Source organism: Thalassophryne amazonica, chromosome 4 (genome assembly GCF_902500255.1).
Source record: "Thalassophryne amazonica chromosome 4, fThaAma1.1, whole genome shotgun sequence".
In the NCBI taxonomy this organism is placed as follows: domain Eukaryota; kingdom Metazoa; phylum Chordata; class Actinopteri; order Batrachoidiformes; family Batrachoididae; genus Thalassophryne; species Thalassophryne amazonica.
In genome coordinates this window covers 126,305,432-126,327,127 of record NC_047106.1, presented here as the reverse complement: position 1 = coordinate 126,327,127, position 21,696 = coordinate 126,305,432, and the positions used below count along the sequence as shown (strand labels likewise).

The 21,696-nt window shown below is 41.3% G+C and overlaps 1 protein-coding gene across 3 annotated transcripts in view; it reads left to right on the top strand.

Annotated features, from left to right (window-relative positions):
• Nucleotides 1-21,696, top strand: part of eml2 (EMAP like 2) — a 185,271-nt gene that overhangs the window by 151,419 nt on the left and 12,156 nt on the right. For all 3 annotated transcript variants that reach the window (XM_034168500.1, XM_034168499.1, XM_034168501.1), the window contains 11 exons: nt 1,272-1,382; nt 1,718-1,813; nt 1,928-2,062; nt 4,942-5,041; nt 12,196-12,350; nt 12,762-12,887; nt 17,300-17,431; nt 17,596-17,663; nt 19,610-19,698; nt 19,805-19,902; nt 20,462-20,549. In XM_034168500.1, coding sequence (XP_034024391.1) covers nt 1,272-1,382; nt 1,718-1,813; nt 1,928-2,062; nt 4,942-5,041; nt 12,196-12,350; nt 12,762-12,887; nt 17,300-17,431; nt 17,596-17,663; nt 19,610-19,698; nt 19,805-19,902; nt 20,462-20,549 — 1,198 coding nt within the window. The remainder of the gene's footprint in view (nt 1-1,271; nt 1,383-1,717; nt 1,814-1,927; nt 2,063-4,941; nt 5,042-12,195; nt 12,351-12,761; nt 12,888-17,299; nt 17,432-17,595; nt 17,664-19,609; nt 19,699-19,804; nt 19,903-20,461; nt 20,550-21,696) is intronic.

The following is a 21,696-nucleotide window of genomic DNA, read 5'->3' as shown; positions in this document are numbered from 1 at the left end:
CTGAGGGGAAAAACACTGGAGAAAGTGCAGGTAGGACAGGAGACCCTGTGCAGTCAAGTGACACTTAATGCCAGTGTTGGTTGGCAAGAGTTGCTTCATCCATTCCCTTGATTCATAAATAAGCCTATCACTGTTGCAGATGCATAACTTTCCATTTGTTAGTATAAGTTGAACAGTTAAATGGTAAAGTTATCTGTTGCAAAATATATGTGGGATGCAGGAACCAACCATCAAGCAAAACCAGTTTAACTTATCGCTTGATTAATACATCTGAGGATGCCAGAAATGCAGTCAACCCATGAAATGACAGTGACCTTTGACCTGGAACTGATGTCATTAGACTATGCCCAACCTTTACTGGGTATTTCAACCCTTAACAGCGGCATCCACCAGGTGGCGGGTAGGCAGTGATGGCCAAATCACTGCCCATCAGCTCCAGGCCTCCACCCCTCCTCCTCCTCACTCTTATATCAGAGCCAACAGGAGGCTCTTTCTGTTGCCTCGCCTTGTGCACAAGTGCAGTGAGCACCATCCAGACAGACTGTACTGGGACCCCTTTAACACCCCATGGGTGGGAAACAGCCATGTTTGTCACCCTTTTTCTCTGCATACCTGGATGAGATCTTGGTATTTTCCTCTCATGGGCCTCATCACAGCCTTCTTCCCAGGCGACAGTCGGTTCCACAAGGATGATCTTCTTTGCCCACTCTGACCAGATGACTGTCAGCCCTGAGTGTTGTCTGGATGATGGGGGAGAAATTCAACTTCCCTCACAGGTCCACCTGCATCTCCCTACCATGCACCTTCTGGAGGATGTTGGTTCTTGTTCTACTTGTTGTAGCTGGTTATTCTCCTGCCTGGATGAACTGCAGCTGTGGTATTTTGATCTGAGCCAGACAAAACAAACTATTAGATGTGAAAGTGACACAAATCTTAATTCAACAAGGTTAGCATATATTGTAGCTGAAGAACAAATAAACAAATATGAAGATGTTGATTTATCTAAGGACTTTTCCCTCACTCACCCTGTTCACACGGGAGCTTGTGTGTGTGTACACAGTGGTGTCTGTGGTTTAAAAAAAAAAAAAGAGAAATGTTACCCTTTTCCATTTATCTGACATGATTCAAGCAAAATCTGATACCATGAGTGGAAATGTTCAGTTGTTTCAGCATAAATGATTGAATTAGACTGTGGCACGGCCTTATTTTGAGATTAAATTACTTTTGAACATTTGTCTGATTTATTTGTTTTTATTTGTCTGCCTGTGCAGCTGCTGGCTCCTCATGTCCGTGTCTGGGACTCTGTGAGCCTCAACACATTACATGTGATCGGGATGGGAGTGTTTGACAGAGCAGTTACCTGTGTGGCCTTCTCCAAGTCGGTATGCACTCTCACATCCTGTACAGATCACTGTGTTATACAGGCCATGTCTCTTATGAGAAACCTCTCAAATAATGTGAATATTTTCTGTAAAGTGTTGTGGGTGTGCCTGTGTGTTTGTTTGTTTGTTTGTTTTTTAATTAAGGCCACAGGTTTTTTTCCCCCCAGAAAATTTCTTATTGAGGAGAGATGTTGCATGCACAGTTTTGGATTGTTAACTCCTGAAGTGATTGAATTAAAAATTACATGACGTGGCCTCGTTTATGATGCACAGATGAAGTCACATTTTCAAAAATGTGTGTGCAGCTCTGACTTGTTTTTTTCCCCCCTCATTAGAATGGCGGCACTTTCCTCTGTGCTGTGGATGATGCCAATGATCACATTCTGTCAGTCTGGAACTGGCAGAAGGAGAAGCAACTTGCTGATGTCAAGGTATACTGCCACTTAACCTTTTGACCTTTTTCTGCCTTGTCAATTATGGCTGTTTCAGTACTGTGCGAGGACAGCAGAGCCATGTTTGAGTCTTAATGCCTTCTGTTGCTGCAGTGTTCCAATGACTCTGTGCTGGGTGCATTGTTTCATCCCATGGATGCCAACCTGATTGTCACCTGTGGAAAATCTCACATCAACTTCTGGACCATGGAGGGGAGTACGCTGTCAAAGAGACAGGGTTTGTTTGAGGTATAACCAGTACACATTGTCCTTACCGCCTTCTCCAAAATAACATCTTGGCTTATTAAACCACACTGTGGTCACATGTATAAATTCTGCTTACTTGTTCACTGGAACATGAATGGTACCGAAAACATGGTACTCTATTAAGCACACATCTTCACTTTCAGTGGGCTGAAGAAGGAGGATTGCATTTCTATACAGCTTCAACAACGACCAGATACACAAAGCGCTTTTACATTGATGCCTCACCTTTACTTCCCCCGACAAAGCTGGTACCCATTTACAACCGGGTGGACTGAGACAATGCAGTTTAAGTGTCTTGTCCAAGGAGACAGACAGTTAGCATGAGCAGAATTCAAATCTAGGTCCACATATTGGTAGACCAGCTCCTGATAACTTCAGTGCGGAGTAGGCAGTTCTCAAAAAAAGGAGCGACTGTGCCAGATCAAGACAGATTTACCTTTCGGTGCCATACTGTGCGCTTCTTGATGATTGATGTAAATGAAGTCCAAGATATATTGAGTGGCTTTGGATTGTTTGTTTCCATTTCTTGGAGTTCTAGAAATGCTGAGCGCACCTGCTGAGGTAAAATGGCTGCTGCATTCTTGAGCCTTTGTCACTGACTTGTCCACACAGGGAAAAATATCCTGAAACAAGCCATAAAATATTGGCATGAATACCTGAAAGACTGTACAAATTGGGGTTAATTTCAAAAAAATAAAACTTCCATTTTATTTTTGGAAAAATAACACGTGTGGGAAAACAGGACATGTGGTCACCCCAAACATGCAAACTTAAGGTATTGCGAATATGAAAGCTGCTGACAGCTCGTAGTCCGACCTGTTCTCTTCACCTCTGTGAAGAACTTGCTAAGAGATGGTGCGGTTATTAGCTGGCAAGCTTTTTTTCCAGCAAGTGTTCTTTCCATCCATTTCTGTTTACTCACTAGATGGAGGGCCGCGGCGATCCGCTCATTCGCTGGCTGTTGCCAGAGCACCGCCATCTTGGTTAGCATCTCACAACCAGACATAAATAGAAATCAATGTGGACATGATCAATGTTTTTAAGAGAGTTTCACCATAAATCTGCATTTTCGTGCTGTTAGCCAACCTTTTTTTTTTTTTTTTTTTTTTTCCAAAAACCTGATGGATTTGAATCACGTGTGTTTGCATGAGGCAACCTTGAACCTTCGTGCGCATGTGATTTTTTTTTTTTTTTTTTTTTTTTTTTTTTTTCCACGCTTGTCGGTTGCGTCATTTGCTTGTAAACAGCCTTTGTATGAGTATGGGTGTAGTCTCTCGTTGGAATTTCTTTGCAAGGAAATGGTGGAACGACTGGAGCAGCGCGACTGCATCAAATTTTGCCAAAAACTGGGTGACAGCCAGGTGGAAACCATTCGGATTATTCAGACGGCTTTCGGTGATGATCCTCTGGGCATCACACAGATTAAGGAGCGGTACAACTGGTTTAAAAACGTCTGCACAACGGTGGAGGGCACGCCACGCTCCGGTCGGCCATCAACATGCTGAAATGACCGGATCATTTCCAAAGTGAATGCTGTGGTGGTGTGGGGCCGTCGTGTGACTATCCAAGAAATTGTGGAAGAGGTGGACATCAGCACTTTTTCAGCACATTCCACTGTGACAGAAGATTTGGCCATGAAACGGAGTGGCAGCGAAATTCGTGCCGCTCCTGACGGAGCAAAAGCGCCACTGTGTTGAAGTCTCACAGGACATACTGGACTCCGAAAAATGATGCCCACCTCTTCCACCATTCGGATGATTCAGACGGCTTTCTGTGGCTTTTCAGTCGTGTGACTATCCCAGAAATTGTGGTAGAGCTGGGCATGTCATGGCATGTCCTGTGAGACTTCAACACGGAGGTGCTTTTGCTGCGCCATCAGCTTCGTGCCAAAGCCATCGCCATGAATTTTGCGGCCGCTCCTTTTCATGGCCAAATCTTCTGTTACAGTGGAATGTGCTGAAAAAGTGCTGATGTCCACCTCTTCCACAATTTCTCGGATAATCACACAACGGTCCCACATCACCACAGCATTCACTTTGGAAATGATCCGGTCATTTCAGCATGTTGATGCCAACCGGAGCGCGGCGCGCCCTCCACCGTTGTGCGGACGTCTTTAAACCGGTTGTACCGCTCCTAATCTTTGTGATGCCCAGAGGATCGTCACCGAAAGCCATCTGAATAATCCGAATGGTCTCCACCTGGCTGTCTCCCAGTTTTTGGCAAAATTTGATGCAGTTGCGCTGCTCCAGTCGTTCCACCATTTCCTTGCAAAGAAACTCCGACGAGAGACAACACCCATCCTCACACAAAGGCTGCTTACAAGCAAATGACGCAACCGACAGGCGTGAAAAAAATCACGCATGCGCACGAAGGTTCAAGGTTGGCTCATGCAAGCACACGTGATTCAAATCCATCAGGTTTTTGAAGAAAAAAAAAGGTCAGATGCTTTTCTAACAGACCTCGTATATAATAAATGTACTTATTGGTGAAATTTGTATTTCTCCCATATGTTACATTTACTATAACAACATTCATAAGTAGTTTTTTTAATTATTGTTAATTTATTTATATACATTTCATCAATGTATTTATATGGTGAAATTTAAGTAAGAGGTGATCTATTTCATAGAGAACATAGTTTTGTAATTTAAGTTTTTCTTTTTTTTTTTTTTTAACATTTGTCTTCATCTGACCAAGTAAGAAACAGGTATCAATCACTGAAAAATATGTTGTGAAGATAAGTCTGTTCATCCTCCAAGGAGCTGTCATGATTTTAAGTTCCTGTGTGTGTGTGTGTGTGTGTGTGTGTGTGTTTTGTAGTGTCCCCTCTAATTATTCTTTTTTTCTCTCTCTCCCCTTAGAAACACGAGAAACCAAAGTATATTTTATGTGTGGCGTTTGCTGAGAATGGAGATGCCATCACAGGAGACTCAAGTGGGAACATCTATGTGTGGGCCAAAGGTACGAGTTTTCTTCCTGCTCAGTTGCGCAGCAAACAACTGACACTGATCATTGCTTTTTGTTTGGCAAATCTATCAAGTTATTTCATTCAGTTTCCTGTTAACAGAAAAGTGCAACAGACATCTGCAGAGATTAAAGTTTTCTGTCGCTACAATGGATTTCCATCAATTAGATGGTCAAAAGGTCCTATATGACAGAGCTCAACACTAACATTTGCCCGTCCAACACTGGCGAGTGAACGGTTCTGTTGGATTTGTGCTTCACGCCGCTCACTTGCCCAACAAAAATTTTTTGCTACATTTAGAGCGAAATCTGGCGAAAAATCAACATATTTCAGTGATTTTCCTGCAGCAACAGAAGTGTTTTGTGATGGACTGTTTTTGGATAAATTAACCTGTTCCTCCTCACTCATCTCTGTGTGGTGAACACACACACACACCTCTCTCTTGCTCTTAGCTGTATGCCATCTCAAATTTCAGTGCAAAGTTGAACAAAGAGGATAACAGTCTGAAAGCAGAGCAGTGATTAAAAGAATAAATCCTCCATGTCTGTAACAGCACGTTCTGCGTGTTGGAGGCATGGTTTAAACTGACCGCTGCTGCACAGAGAGGAGGGGGCTGGAGGACCAGCGATAGGAAGAGGACAAGTTTGGTGGGGGAAGAGGGTTCATGTTATTTTCATCCAATGTTAATGTTTTGAACCTTTTAAACATTATTTATGATGTATGCCTAACATCAAAGGACATGAAATATAACATGCATTGTGTTTAACTTAATTTGCTGTAAGTTGTGGCTCTTACTACAGAGTTTTCAGACTGTTTGAGTGTTAGGACACCGGTATTTTGAGCAAAACTGAGATTTCAGCCTTGTCCATACAGTAAAGGAAGGATAACATTGTGTTTACTGATCATATAATCTAACACAAGTTGAAATGGTCATGGCTGGAGGAAACGAACCAGCTCAGAGACTATTTCTCAGACTACATGAGGAAGCTGAATGCATCTGGTGTCAGAACCACTTGAAGTTCACTTCACGTACAAAACCGTTCCTCTGTTACCACGACAAACCACAGTTTCCCAAAGGTTATTGTCTTGTTTGCACAAACGTCCAGCTATGTTTCTTGCCACAAAGAAGGCTATCAACAGTCAGTCCTTTGTTTTAAAAAAAAAAAAAAAAAAAATAGATTCTTGAAAAAATGTTATTTCCTGAATTTCTTCTGTTCATGAAGTGATGGTTTTCCTGTTGATACTGGGTCTTTGCTGAAAGACTGGTCATTTGCTTTCCATGTGCTGACGGTGCTGAAGAAGCCAGTCACCCACTTGCTTAATGCGACTTCATTTTAATTTGAGCAACCTGGAAATGGCTGTGAGCTACTTTAAAATGACAATGAAAGAGTTAAATTCTGACCCAAGTGGTTCAGGTGTTGTATTGGCTCAGGAATAGCTTAGTTCAATCTAAGCTGATGCATTCTCACTGATACACGATAAAGCAGCACTGACATGCAGTTAAAATGGATTATTTTACCTCATCATCTCATTCAACCCCATCTAGAACCTCATTGTTTTGAATCTACGCGGCTATGAATGAAAAATTCATTCTACTATTGAATATCAGTTCAAATAAGTTTAATTGAATTTTCTTCAGTCGGTTTACCATGCATTCCTGTGCAGTTTCAAATTTTACAGTTTTGTTCTCACTGTGGCTTCACTTCTGTGTCATGAATGGAAAGTTGTAATGGAAGTGAGTACATTTTTTTTTTTTTTGTCCTGCTACCACAGCCCTCACTCTGTAAATATGTAAAATAAAAATGAATTTTTTTGTTGTATTTAAAATTGTGCTCAAAATGCACCATTTGGTACCACCATTTAAAAAAATAAATAAATAAATAAATAAAAAATATTTCCCTGGGTAACCCTCTCCCACACCCTCCCCAACATCGGCGCTCACAGTCCGACAGTTTCAGATTTTTTTTTTTTTTTTTTTTTTTTTTTTTTTTTTTTTTTTTTTTTTTTTTTTTTACCTCACCCTACTTACATTTCTGGAATAAGAGAAAAAGGGTCATTTATATTTTTATGCTTGCTAGTGGTTTCATTTTTATTAGCCTATTCTTAGTATGAAAAGAAAATCAAACTTTTTTTTTTTAAATTTCTGATCCTTTTTTGACCAGGAAAAAGAAACACAGCTCGTATTTAATCTTTTAAAAGATTTCTGTTCATTCTGATTGTTTTCTCAGCTGTCTTGTTTTACCTTAAATCCTAGGATGCAGGTACAAGTTTCTATAAAAAGGTAGATGGTGAACAGCTTATGATTTAGTCTTTTTTTTGTTTTTTGCCTTAATCCCTACATCTGGGAAACAATCTGCTCCACAGTTTAGAACAGAGGCTCTTGGGTATCTGAGTAATGCAGGGATTATGATGGATTTCTGTCAATTGGACTGCCAAAAGGCAGGTTTCGTGCTGGCGTCAACCTGTTGAAAACACAAGACTAAACAAAAGATATAAACTTTACCGTGCTCAAAATGTTAAATTTATCTTTTACAATAACGTCTCCCTTTTGTGTTGTCCCCCCCCCCCCCCCGGCAGCAAGTCCTTGTGTATGTTCCTCTGTGTCCTGTCTGCGCTCTGCAGGAAGGGGAGGAGGCCGCTGTATTTTTGAGTGTCTCACAGCGTGCGAGCTAAGACCATATTTTTACAAACACATTTTTTTTTTAAATTTTCTTTTCTTTCAAAGTCTGATCTGAGCATTTCTGAGTGTCCTTGCCCGTTTAAACTAAAAAGACCACTGCAGACACGCATTGCAGCAACAAATGCTAACGCTGCACCCCCCCCAAAAAAAAATATGCCTAAAATCTCTTTCAGAGTGCAACATAAAGTAAAATGCACTCATAAAACCTTTTTACTTCTCAATCGAGTCGCACTTTCCACATAAATACACATTCTTGATTGTTCCTGCTCAGAGAACGCAAATTGGGGCGAATCCAGACAGAAATAGGGTGTTACTTTGGGGGGTGATGTGCACTCCACAACACCCCTTGATTAAAGGTCCACTTTTGAAGACATTTTTCATACTATAACTAGAGCATTACCCATGGGGATAAACTGGCTCTAGATTGGGTAGTATTTATATAATAGGAAGCTGACATTTTTCAAGGGTGGGAATAAATTATACAAAATTTCTATGAGTTGGAATGGCGTTTGAGTCAAGAATGTTTTTAGAACCTTAGACCAACAGTTTTTAGAGGAAGAACTGGACCCTTTTATTCCCTGTTAAGTTTTTTTTTTTTTTTAAATGTTAATTTATTGTTTTAATGCATTTAAAAATTGTTTAGGTTCTTGTTATCATATACACACTATTAGTATTTTAAATGTTGTTTTATTATTACTTCTATTTTGTCATTTGATTTTTAAATGGACCACAGTGGAAATAAGTGTTCTCATGTTGTTGTGTCATCCATGTATTGTTGATGTTTTTTCAGTTATATTATGTACTTACATTCTTCTTGTCTTTCGGCTGTTCCCGTTAGGGGTCGCCACAGCAGATCAATCGTTTCCATCTCACCCTGTCCTCTGTATCTTCCTCTGTCACACCAACTACCTGCATGTCCTCTCTCAGCACATCCATGAACCTCCTCTTTGGTCTCCCTCTTCTCCTCCTGCCTGGTGGCTCCATCCTCAGCATCCTTCTCCCTATATACCCTGGGTCCCTCCTCTGCACATGTCCAAACCGTCTCACTCTCGCCTCTCTGACTTTGTCTCCAAACCGTCCCACCTGAGCTGTCCCTCTATGTTCATTCCTAATCTTGTCCATTCTTGTCACTCCCAAAGAGAATCTCAACATCTTCAGCTCTGCCACCTCCAGCTCTGCCTCCTGTCTTTTTGTTAGTGCCACTCTCTAAACCATACAACATAGCTGGTCTCACTACTGTTTTGTAAACTTTCCCCTTCACTCTTGCTGATATTCTTCAGTCACAAATCACTCCTGCCACCTTTCTCCACCCACTCCACCCTGCCTGCACTCTCTTCTTCACCTCTCTACCACACTCTCCATTACTTTGAACAGTTGACCCCAAATATTTAAACTCATCTACTTTCACCACTTCTACTCCTTGTAACTGCACTATTCCACTGGGCTCCCTCTCATTCACACACATGTACTCAGTCTTGCTTCTACTGACTTTCATTCCCCTTCTCTCCAAAGCATATCTCCACTTCTCCAGACTAGACTCAACTTGCTTTCTACTCTCACTACAGATCACAATGTCATCTGCAAACATCATAGTCCATGGGGACTCCTGTCTGATCTCATCTATCAACCTGTCCATCACCACTGCAAACAAGAAAGGACTCAGAGCTGATCCTTGGTGTAATCCCACCTCCACCTTGAATGAGTCTGTCATTCCGACTGCGCATCTCACCGCTGTCACACTATTCTTGTACATGTCCTGTACTACCCTAACATACTTCTCTGCCACTCCAGACTTCCTCATACAATGCCACAACTCTTCTCTTGGCACCCTATCATAAGCTTTTTCTAAGTCCACAAACACACAATGTTACTCTTTCTGTCCTTCTCTGTACTTTTCCAACAGTATTCTCAGAGCAAACATTGCATCTGTAGTGCTCTTTCTCGGCATGAAACCATATTGCTGCTCACAGATCTTCACCTGTTTTCTAAGCCTAGCTTCTACTACTCTTTCCCATAACTTCATACTGTGGCTGATCAGCTTTATGCCTCTGTAGTTACTGCAGCTCTGCACATCACCCTTGTTCTTGAAAATAGGAACCAGCACACTTCGTCTCCACTCCTCAGGCATCCTCTCACTTTCCAAGATTTTATTAAACAATCTGGTTAGAAACTCTACTGCCATCTCTCCTAGACATTTCCATGCCTCCATTGGAATGTCATCTGGACCAACTGCCTTTCCACTCTTCATCCTCTTCATAGCAGCCCTCACTTCTTCCTTGCTAATCTCTTTTACTTCCTGATTTACTCTCACCACATCATCCAGCCTTTTCTCTCGCTCATTAAATATTCCCTCCACCTTCTCAGCACACACTCCTCACTTGTCAGCACATTACCATGTGCATATTTTACCACCCTAACCTGCTGCACATCCTTTCCAGCTCTGTCCCTTTGTCTGGCCAATCGGTACAAGTCCTTTTCTCCTTCCTTACTATTCAACTTCTAGTACAGCTCGCAATATGCCTTTTCCTTTGCTTTTGCCACTTCTCTTCTCGCCTTACGCCGCATCTCCTTGTACTCCTGTCTACTTTCTTCATCTCTCCGACTATCCCAAAACTTTTTCGCCAACCTCTTTCTCCATATGCTTTCCTGGACCTCTTCATTCCACCACCAAGTCTCCTTGTCTTCCTTCCACTGTCCAGATGTCATACCCAGTACTGCCCTAGCTGTCTCCCTCACCACATCTGCAGTACTCTTCCAATTGTCCAAAATTGCTTCCCCTCCAACTAGTGCTTCTCTCACCTGCTCGCTAAATTTCACACAAGTCTTCCTCCTTCAGCTTCCACCATCTGATCCTTTGTTGAGCTCTCACTCTCTTCTTCTTTACCTCTAAAGTCATCCTACAAACAACCATCCTATGCTGTCTAGTGACGCTCTCTCCTGCTACCACCTTACAGTCTGATTTCTTTTAGCTTGCATCTCCTATAAAGAATGTAGTCCACCTGTGTGCACCTTCCTCCACTTATATATGTTACTCTGTGCTCCTCCCTTTTCTTAAAGTAGGTATTCACCACAGCCATTTCCATCCTTTTTGCAAAATCAACTACCATCTGTCCTTCCCCATTCCTATCCTTGATACCATATCTACCCATTACTTCCTCATCACCTCTGTTCCCTTCACCAACATGCCCATTGAAGTCTGCTCCTATCACCACTCTTTCATGCTTGGGCACACTCTCCACCACCTCATCTAACACACTCCAGAAATCTTCTTTCTCCTTCATCTCACAACCTACCTGTGAGGCATATGCACTGATGATATTCATCATCACCCCTTCAATTTCCAACTTCACACTCATCACCCTGTCAGACACTCGCTTAACCTCCAACACACTTTTAACATACTCTTCCTTTAAAATGACCCCAACACCATTTCTCTTTCTGTCCTCACCATGGTACAACAACTTGTACCCACCGCCGATGCTGCTGCTCTTACTTCCCTTCCACTTGGTCTCTTGCACACACAATATGTCTACCTTTCTCCTCTCCATCATATCAGACAGCTCTCTCCCTTTACCAGTCATACTACCAACATTCAAAGTCCCCACTCTCATTTCCACCCTTCTAGTTTGCTTCTTCTCCTGCTGTTCGTGGCAACGTTTTCCTCCTCTTCTTTGTCGTCGTCTTTCCACCGGCACCCTGTTGGGCAATAGCACCGGTGGCGGACGTTGTTAACCCGGGCCGCGACCGATCCGGTATGGGAATTTGATTCTGAGTCTGCATAGTTGGGTTGGATTGTTTTACGCCGGATGCCCTTCCTGACGCAACCCTCCTCATTTATCCGGGCTTGGGACCGGCACTCAGAATGTACTGGCTGCACACCCCATGTGGCTGAGTTATATTATGTACTTACATTGAACTTACTAAATAAAATCACACATGCACGCATGCACATACACAGAGGCCAATTGGCTTTTAATATATACAGTGCCTTACAAAAGTATTTGGCCCCTTGGCATTTCACACATTTAAATTTCTTTATACCATTTCAAACACAAAAATCAAATCAGGCTTCTTGTAAAAATTTCAAAAGTTATCTTCCTTAAACTCAAGATGTTCTCTACAATCTACCTCTACAACTTGATTTAAATTAATTAAAAATGTAAAAGCCAAAATGATGGGTTGCATTAGTAATTGTTATAATACCTGTAAATCACTTTTATTGCCAGTATTCTTCGGAGAAGTCAGGGGATGGATACATGAACATTTCCAAGTCATCGAATATGTCTTGGACTTTATTTACATCAGTTATGAAGAAATACGAACAGTATGGCACTTACTTTTCTCCTTTACCAGAACAAATAATAAATTGTATGAGGCACTTCAGTTGCCTAAAACCTTAACTTTTGTCTAATTTGCCTGTGATTGCTGATCCTTTTCATTCTCTGTTTGTTTCTTGCTTCTAATTGACAGGTGGTAACCGCATCAGCCAGGTGGTTTCAGGAGCTCATGAAGGTGGTATTTTTTCTGTATGTGTCCTGAAGGATGGAACCATGGTGTCTGGGGGAGGAAAAGACCGCAAAGTGGTGCTGTGGGACCGTGACTATCAAAAACAAACTGAGATGGAGGTGAGAAAATCAAACCGTAATGTTTGTCCAAAGATCAGAATTGCTGGGAAAAATATTTTTGGATGCACTGTATGCAGATGTGCATGAAGGAAAATACTTCTGGTCTTCAAAGTGAAATGTTTTTGTCAACAGACCTGTTGTCCTCTTCAATACAGAGATGGCATAGTTTGTTAATTGGGTGTTTGACCACAAATGGTTTCCTACCAATGACTTGTAACGCATACAGACAACTAGTATTGGGGTGAAGGGAGGGGGGCTTATTTGGTGAGCTTTCTTGCAGGTCTCTACTTACACATTTTTTTTTCTCTGAGACCATCAAATGCTGGTTTTAAATACACTTGGAGGAGAATATAAATAAAAATTAAATGATGTACTGTCTTTGAACCTGTGCTACATACTGCATCTGTACAGGTAGAAGAGTCTTTTGGTCCAGTTCGAGCTCTGACTGAAGGCAAACAAGGACAGCTCTTTGTAGGAACCACGAAGAATGCAATCATCCAAGCCATATTCCCTGATACACTAACTCCAATTGTACAGGTATATACAAATATAAAAAAGCAAGTCACTTCAGCTGCTCCCTTGTTTACACTCGGGGTCACCACAGCAAATCTGAGGTGGCTCTGCATGTTGAATTGGCACAACTTTTACAATGGATGCCCTTCCTGACCCAACTCCACATTATGGAGGAATGTGGCGGGGATGGGGTTTGAACCGGGAACCTTCTGCAGTGAAACCAAGTGCACTAACCACTTGGCCAGCACCCCTGCCACATGGTCTCTGTGACTTTTAAGACCCTAGCAGTAATAGGAATGGACTTATGCTGAGCAGAGACAGACGGACGGACACAAAGTCTTCACAGTACCTGATGTCCATATTTTGGCCTCAGGTAAAAATGGAATGTACATGTTGCTCTTTATAGTTGGAAAAACTGTAAGATTTTAAGTCTGTTTGAGTACCCTGTGTTGTTTCAAATATATTTACTGTATGAAAGCACAGCTTTGCTGCTCTGTCCACACCTGATCCTCTTAGATACCTAAAATTAAGCAGAGTAGGTTCTGATAAGTACTTAGCTGGGAAATATCTTAGGGACCCATTTAGAATAGTGTTAATTTTGTCACCTATTTTATGATTAAGTCTTAGTCTTGTGGCAAATGTCCTTTTTAGTTTTACAGTGCATCCAGAAAGTATTCGCAGTGCTTCACTTTCTCCTTTGTGTAATGTTGCAGCCTTATTCCAAAATGGATAAAATTATTTTTTTTTTATCAGAATTCTACACACAATACTCCATAATTAGTGTGAAAAAAATTTTTTTCTCTTCTTTTTTTAGGTTTTTCTCATTTATTAAAAATGAAAAAAAATAAGAAATCACATATACATAAATATTCACAGCCTTTGCCTTGAAGCTCATAATTGAGCACGGGTGCATCCTGTTTCCACTGATCATCCTCAACATGTTTCTACAGCTTAATTGGAGTCCACTTGGGGTAATTTCAGTTGATTGGACAAGAGGATTGGCACCACTAGGTCTTTTCCTAGAGCTGGCTCCCCGTCTAAACTGAGTGATCGGGGGAAAGGGGCTTAGTCAGGGAGGTGACCAAGAACCTCATGGTCACTTTGTCAGACCTCTAGCATTCCTCTGTGGAGAGAGGAGAACCTTCCAGAAGGACAACCATCTCTGCAGCAATCAACCAATCAGGCCTGTATGGTAGAGTGGCCAGACGGAAGCCACTCCTTAGTTGAAGGCACAGGGTAGGCCACTAGGCGTTGGCACCTGAATGACTCTCAGACCATGAGAAACAAAATTGTCTTGTCTGATGAAACAAAGATTCAAGTCATTGGTGTGAATTCCATGTGTCATGTTTGGAGGAAACCAGGCACAATGAAGCATGGTGGTGGCAGCATCATGCTGTGGGGATGTGTTTCAGTGGCAGGAACTAGAAGTCTAGTCAGGATTAGGGAAAGATGATTGCTGCAATGTACAAAGACATCCTGGATGAAAACCTGCTCCAGAGCACTCTTGACCTCAGAGTGGGGCGATGGTTCATCTTTCAGCAGGACAATGATCTTAAGCACACAGCCAAGATATCAGAGTGGCTTCAGGACAACTCTGTGAATGTCCTTGAGTGGCCCAGCCAGAACCCAGACCTGAATCCAACTGAATATCTCTCTCGAGATCTGAAAATGGCTGTGCACCGATGCTCGCTATCCAACCTGATGGCATTTGAGAGGTGCTGCAAAGATGAATGGGCAAAACTGCCCAAAGATAGGTGCTCCAAGCTTGTGGCATCTTATTCATGGAGACTTGAGGGTTTAATTGCTGCTAAAGGTGCATCATCAAAGTATTGAGCAAAGGGTGTGATGCTACGTATGGACTGCGATATTGAGTTTATGGGCAATAATAGCTGAAGGTACTCATCTGGATTGATGTCACACCGTTTGGTCATCGCATCCATGTCCACACACACTGGTGGGACTTATAATGCTTATGTGATCTCTCTCGCTCTCTCTCATATAGTACAGTACACAGCTACCCTTTACCGTCTCATTCTACCAATGATGATGTCCTCTTTAGTAGTTTCTACAACCCCCACCCAAATCTCTGTCAGTTACTTTCAGTGAGCAGTTAATTTTTTTTCAATTTATTTTCACTTATATAGTGCCAAATCACAACATAGTTGCCTCAAAGCGCTTCACACAGGTAAGGTCTAACCTTACCAACCCCCAGAGCAACAGTGGTAAGGAAAAACTCCCTCTGAGGAAGAAACCTCAAGCAGACCAGACTCAAAGGGGTGATCCTCTGCTTGAGCCATGCTACAAACATAAATTACAGAACAATTCACGGACGAATATACAAGAAATGCTATTGCCGCACAGGACAGGAGGATCGCCAACACGAACACAACTCCCATCTCTGGATGGAGCTGCACCTTAAACAGAGAGAAAAAACAGAATCAGGCATCAGAAAGAAAAGAAATACTGTATAATTTGTCAACATTAAACAACAAGAAAAACAGAGAAATACTAAGGTGATCGCCGGCCACTAGCCCTAAACTTCACTAAAAGACCCAGAATTTAGGTAAAGTTGAGGCCGCGGCACGCTCCAATTACTAATAAAATGAATTAAGAGTAAAAAGCGTAAAACAAAACTGTACCAGTATGCTAGCCATATGAAAAGGAAAATAAGTGCGTCTTAAGTCTGGACTTGAAAGTCTCCACAGAATCTGACTGTTTTATTGATGCAGGGAGATCATTCCACAGAACAGTGGCACAATAAGAGAAAGCTCTGTGACCCGCAGACTTCTTATTCACCTTAGGGACACAAAGTAGTCCTGCACCCTGAGAACGTAAAGCCCGGGCCGGTATGTAAGGTTTAATTAGGTCAGCTAGGTAGGAGGGTGCCATGTCTGTGAACAGTTTTATAGGTTAGTAGCAGAACCATAAAATCTGATTTCACTGGGACAGGAAGCCAGTCAAGGGATGCCAAAATGGGTGTAATGTGGTCGAACTTTCTGCTTCGTGTCAAAAGTCTGGCTGCAGCATTTTGAACCAATTGGAGACCCCTAATGCTAGACTGCGGTAAATCAGAAAATAGAACATTGCAGTAGTCCAATCTAGAAGAGTCTCAGCGTCAGCCATAGACAGGATGGGATGACTCTTCGCTATATTTCGCAGGTGGAAGAAAGCAGGCCTAGTAATATTTCTAATGTGGAGGCCAAAGGACAACGAAGGATCAAAAATTAACCCAGGGTTCCTCACTATGTCGGTTTGATGTATGACACACGAGCCGAGGCTGAGCGTTAACTGGTAAAATTGATGCCGATGTCTCACTGGACCAAGAACCATCATTTCAGTCTTATCAGAGTTTAAAAGTAGGAAGTTTCTAGACATCCAACTTCTCACTGCTGCAAGGCAATCTTCTAAGGATTTTATGTGAACGAGATTACCAGCAGTTATTGGCATGTATAACTGAGTATCATCTGCATAGCAGTGAAAGGTAATCCCAAAACGCCGCAATATGTGCCCAAGGGGTGCTATATAAAGGGAGAAAAGCAGGGGGCCTAAGACAGATCCCTGTGGAACCCCAAATTTCATGTCACTAAGGTTAGAGGTAGTGTTACTGTACAAAACACAGTGAGAACGACTGGTCAAGTATGACATCAGCCATGCAAGGGCACTCCCAGTAATCCCAAAATGATTTTCCAGCCTATCAAGTAGAATATGATGATCCACTGTATCAAATGCAGCACTGAGATCTAACAGCAACAGAACCGTAGTGGTGTCCGAATCCATGGAATGATATTTTCTAAAAGCAGACTGTAGTGGCTCAAAGAGATTATTCTCAGTAAGATAGTCTACAAGCTGCAGTGACACTACTTTTTCCAGAATTATAGCGAAAAATGATAGATTTGATATGGGCCGATAGTTTGTCAATCAACTAGGGTCAAGATTAGGTTTCTTAAGTAATGGTTCAATCACTGCAGATTTGAAACATTTAGGAACAGATCCAGAAGTTAAAGAAAGATTAATAATTTCCAGCACAGTCGGCCCAAGAGTGGGCCACAGGTCCTTAAACAGTTTTGTTGGTATAGGATCAAATAAACAGGTTGTGCTTTTTGTTGACATTACGAGTTTTGTCAGCATGCCTAGTGAGATACTGTCAAATTCTGTAAATCTAGGTAATACCTCAGTAGTGGCGCCCACATCAATAGCAGGGTGTAGTGGCTGGATTAAGGCATGCCAGGATATGATTAACCTGATGTCTTCTATTTTCTTCCCAAAGTAATCCAGGAACTCACTGTGCCAACCACTGTTTTGGAGAATATCACAACAGATAGCGTATCATATCAAAGCTTTTTCACCTTGTGTAAAAGTGTCGACACCACAGGTGATTGCTGCCAGAGAAGCATAAACTAAACTCTGTCCTCTTCCACATGTATGAAATGTCACAGGGTCACACTGATGAACTGTGGGGTCTGGATGTTCATCCCTCCATGGAGCAATTTGTCAGCTGTTCCCAAGACAGACAGGTTCACCTTTGGGATGCCAACTCACATCAGCCTCTCTGGAGCAAGGCCATTGAAGTAAGATGGATTGTGATTGAGGCTTGTGGTTGTAAACCATGTAACAAGATTAAAACATTATCTACTAATGATTTCTTCCTCACTATCCTCAGTGATAATGGTAGTGCTCTAATCTTACATTGAATAAAGTCTATCAAAGTCTGTTGCTTTCTGCTTTGCTTCAGGACCCTGGAATTTCTGTAGGTTTCCATCCCAGCGGGGCTGTTCTGGCAGTGGGGACCATGTCTGGAAGGTAAGCCTCTGAACTGCTTCGAGTACATGATGGACAACTTACTGCACAATGATTTAAAAAATTCTTTTGCACACTAAATAGTTCTCACCAGGATTTTTTCACAGCATAGGGGAGAACTCTGTAAGACATAGCCCCACGGTGCGAGTACTGTAGGAGGATCTGGGGGCATGAAAATTAAATTGAAATTTATAATCCTCCGAAACAGTAGTTCCTGCATTTTGAAAGCCATATTTTGTAAAGTAAAGCCCAAGATTTTTGTCTTTGATACAGCCTTACTTTAAAGCCAAAAGGAACAAGGCATCAGGCCAATACACAGAAGAGTGTAGAAATGTGAGTCAGAGGAACATCAGAGCTGCTAATTTATACACAACAGTTTTCTAAAGAAAGTCCGTACAGTCTTTTTTTTTTTTACTTCAAGATTAATTTCTGATTACTGTACATTTTGAAGTTAAACATTTGTTACATTAGAAAACTTGTAATTAAAATAGCTTTAAGTAAAAAATCAAAGATTCTTTGGAAATCTTTGATCATCTGCACACTGATTTTAAAAACAAAAATCCTTTTGCACACTATACGGGGTTCTCAAAAGGATTTTTTTACAGCATAGGGGAGAACTTGGCGTGGCATAGCCCCATGGCAAGCGCTGCAGGCGCCAGTACTGTAGGAGGATGTGGGAGCTTATTTAGAAATCTTTGATGTTTATCTGTACATTAAAACCATAATTTATCTGTTTCAGATTAGATGATTCCTTGATCAACATAACAATGAACCTTGGACATTTATTATTACAACCTCATTAACAATGTGATTGCTTTTAATGTTTTAATCAGTTTGACTATTCTAGTGATTGTGAATGCTTTGAAATTGTGCACAATGAGGGGCAGGGCTTTGTCTACTTGTGCAGGTGTCTTTTTGACTGAACTTTGACTTCATGGGCATGTTTAATGATTCATTACTTTAATGTTAAATATAAAGGGAAACAGCTTTTTCAAATAATAAAATAGTTGCTCTTTAAAGAGCCTTTGTTTTATTTAGAAGCGTAGCATCAGGTGTTGATCTTCGGAGACGACAGGTGAGTTGGACTCTCAGGACATTTTACCAGATGAATGTCTTTGCAGCTTCGACTTATGGGTGGATCTTTTGGAGACACTTTCCTTATGTTTTGAAGAGCACAGATGTCCTCTTCTTCCATCTGGACTTCAAGTTTTGTACACGCGATGCTTCACAAACACGGTCACTGCAAAAACAAAAAAATAACACGGACTGCGAGACTTCCGGTGGAATTGCATGTGCTGTCCTCTGAGCTTGTGATCTATATATCCCAATGAAAGGCATCAGAGGGCTGATGCACAGCCTGCACACTCTGTACACCATGACATGAATGCACAAGTTAACATGAATATGTCTGTAATGTTTTTTTTGACTGCGTGTGACTTCATCATTTGATGTGGGCAAGTCGTCATTTTGAAGTCATTCATATTAGTCATAAATATTGTGCAGATCAATAAATGTTTTATATCATCCACCTCTGCTCTGTTTGTTGTGCTATACAAAAAACATTTTTTGGGCGGGGAGCCATTGTTTCCTTGACCTTTGACCAGTCTAGTTCAAAATCGAATCAACTCCAGATATCTATTCACTTAATATTCCCACCAAGTTTGAAGGAAATTCATTCTGCCGTTTTAGCTTATCTTGTCCACAGGTACACATACACAATACCCTGCTGCTGCTGCTTCGTTGATGTGCAGGGTAAATATCTTGGGTCTGTGATGATTTGATGACTGAAGACACAGACATGGGCAGACAGAGAACCCATTTCTGTTGTTTCTACACCACAGATGAGGGAGCTCAACACAATTCACTATCTTGATAATTTTATAGGGAAAATGATTTTATTGCAATTCTGTTAAACCAGTTTTGTGTGTGTGTGTGTATATGTAATCTAGGTGGTTGGTGCTGGACACTGACACCAGAGACCTTGTTTCTATGCACACAGATGGTAATGAGATCATTTCCAACGTGAAGTACTCTCCAGGTACAACGGTCACATTAAACACACAAATTCCACACCAAGGTCCAACAGTTGTTTTTAGTGCAGCTTTTATGCCTTTTCAGTAATTTTTAGCTCCTTGTCCTCACAGATGGTAACTTCCTTGCTGTTGCATCTCATGACAACTTTGTTTACATCTATGCTGTGACCGAAAATGGCCGCAAGTACACTCGTGTCGGAAAATGCATCGTAAGTGTACAGAATTACTTTCTCTCCCTGGTGTGGTATCACAACCACTTTTTCCACAGCACATCATAAAAAGGTCTTAAAAAGCTCTTCACTCGTAACGGTGATATGATCCAGATGTCCGTAGCCTTCACTGGGATGTTCCACATGCTGTCTGAATCCAAACTGAACAGTCACTTCTGCAATGTTTATGATTGGATGTTTGCAGTAAATCTACATTGAAGTACTCACATTGGGTTGAAAGCCATTTGATTTAGTAACAGAGTTATGTAGTGCACTTCTACTTTACTGTTTTTTTCCCCCACTTTTAAACTAGTCTATTTGAAAACTTTTTTGACATTTCAGAGACTGAAAGAAAATTCATTGTAGCAGCATAGGTTCTTCAATCTCAGCCACTACTTGAAAATATGTGGAAAATATAAAATTGACAGCATTTCTTTCAGATACTTAGCTGATACAAATATAAAACTGAATGAGAAATTTATCTCACTGCTCAGAAGTAGGAATTATTGTCATACATGGTCTCTATTGAAATGGCTTTCATTTGTCTCACTCTTCCCAGGGTCACTCTAGCTTTGTCACCCATGTGGACTGGTCAGCAGATAGCCAGTACCTCATCACCAACTCAGGAGACTATGAAATCCTATTCTGTAAGTTATTTAATGGTGGTATTGTGGTTTTGTATGCAGTATTCTGACGATATCACTGTGTGCTTTTTACTAACAAAACACATTGTTATCCCTATACATGAAGGTGTGAAAACAGCAGTAAGTCTGGTGCAACTCCAGAGTTCTTGGGGCAAAGTCTACAGAGATGATAATATCCCATAAAAGTAGTACAGTCCCTTATGAAAGTATTGGAACAACAAGGCCAATTCATGTATCTTTGCTCTGCAGTGAAGATATTTGGGTTTGGGATCAGGAGATGAATACAAAGACAGTTATTTGTTAAACAACATGTAATGTATCAGCCAACCTAATTTTTAGGTGAACAAAAACACTGAAAATAAGTCTGAAAGTAAACAGTATTTGCAACCATTCTTCTTAGTTGCAGGAACCACATCAAGTCTGTGACTCATTGTCTTCACCAAATTGTTGGTTTCTTGTTTTGTTCTTGTTTTCAGTCTTGACAGCAGCCTTTTCAGTTTAATTGTTCCAGGGGTGTCTCACTTTCGTCTCCTCTTCAGGAGGTCCATTTCATTTAAGCTCTGGTGACAGGCTTGGCCATTTTTCACTTTTACCCTGATAATGTTCTTTGTTGAAGGGGCATTCTGTTTTGGATCATTATTCTACATGATTATTTGGCTGTATCTATCTGTAAACTGGCTGCCAAAGTGTCAAGATGTCAGAGTTCATTATGCTGCTGACATCAAGAGTCATATATTATCAGTAATGATCATTAAGCCTGTTCCAGAAGCAGCCATCCAAACCCAATCCAGGACATACTACTGGTATAATACTAGTCTGTAGACTAGGTATTCATATACAGTGGTCCCTCGTTTATCGCGGGAGTTACGTTCAAAAAATAACCCGCGATAAGCGAAATCCGCGAAGTAGTCAGCGCTATTTTTTGCAATTATTATAGATGTTTTAAGGCTGTAAAACCCCTCACCACACACTTTATACACTTTTCTCAAACAGGCATTAACATTTTCTCACTTTTCTCTCCTGTGTAAACTTTTTTTTTTTTTTTTTTTTTTTTTCTTCTGGGCGAGACGATTATAAACAGACACACGCAGAACATAGTGTGCGTGCTCTCCCTTCACTCACTGCCTCCGGAGGTATGGATGCGGGACCC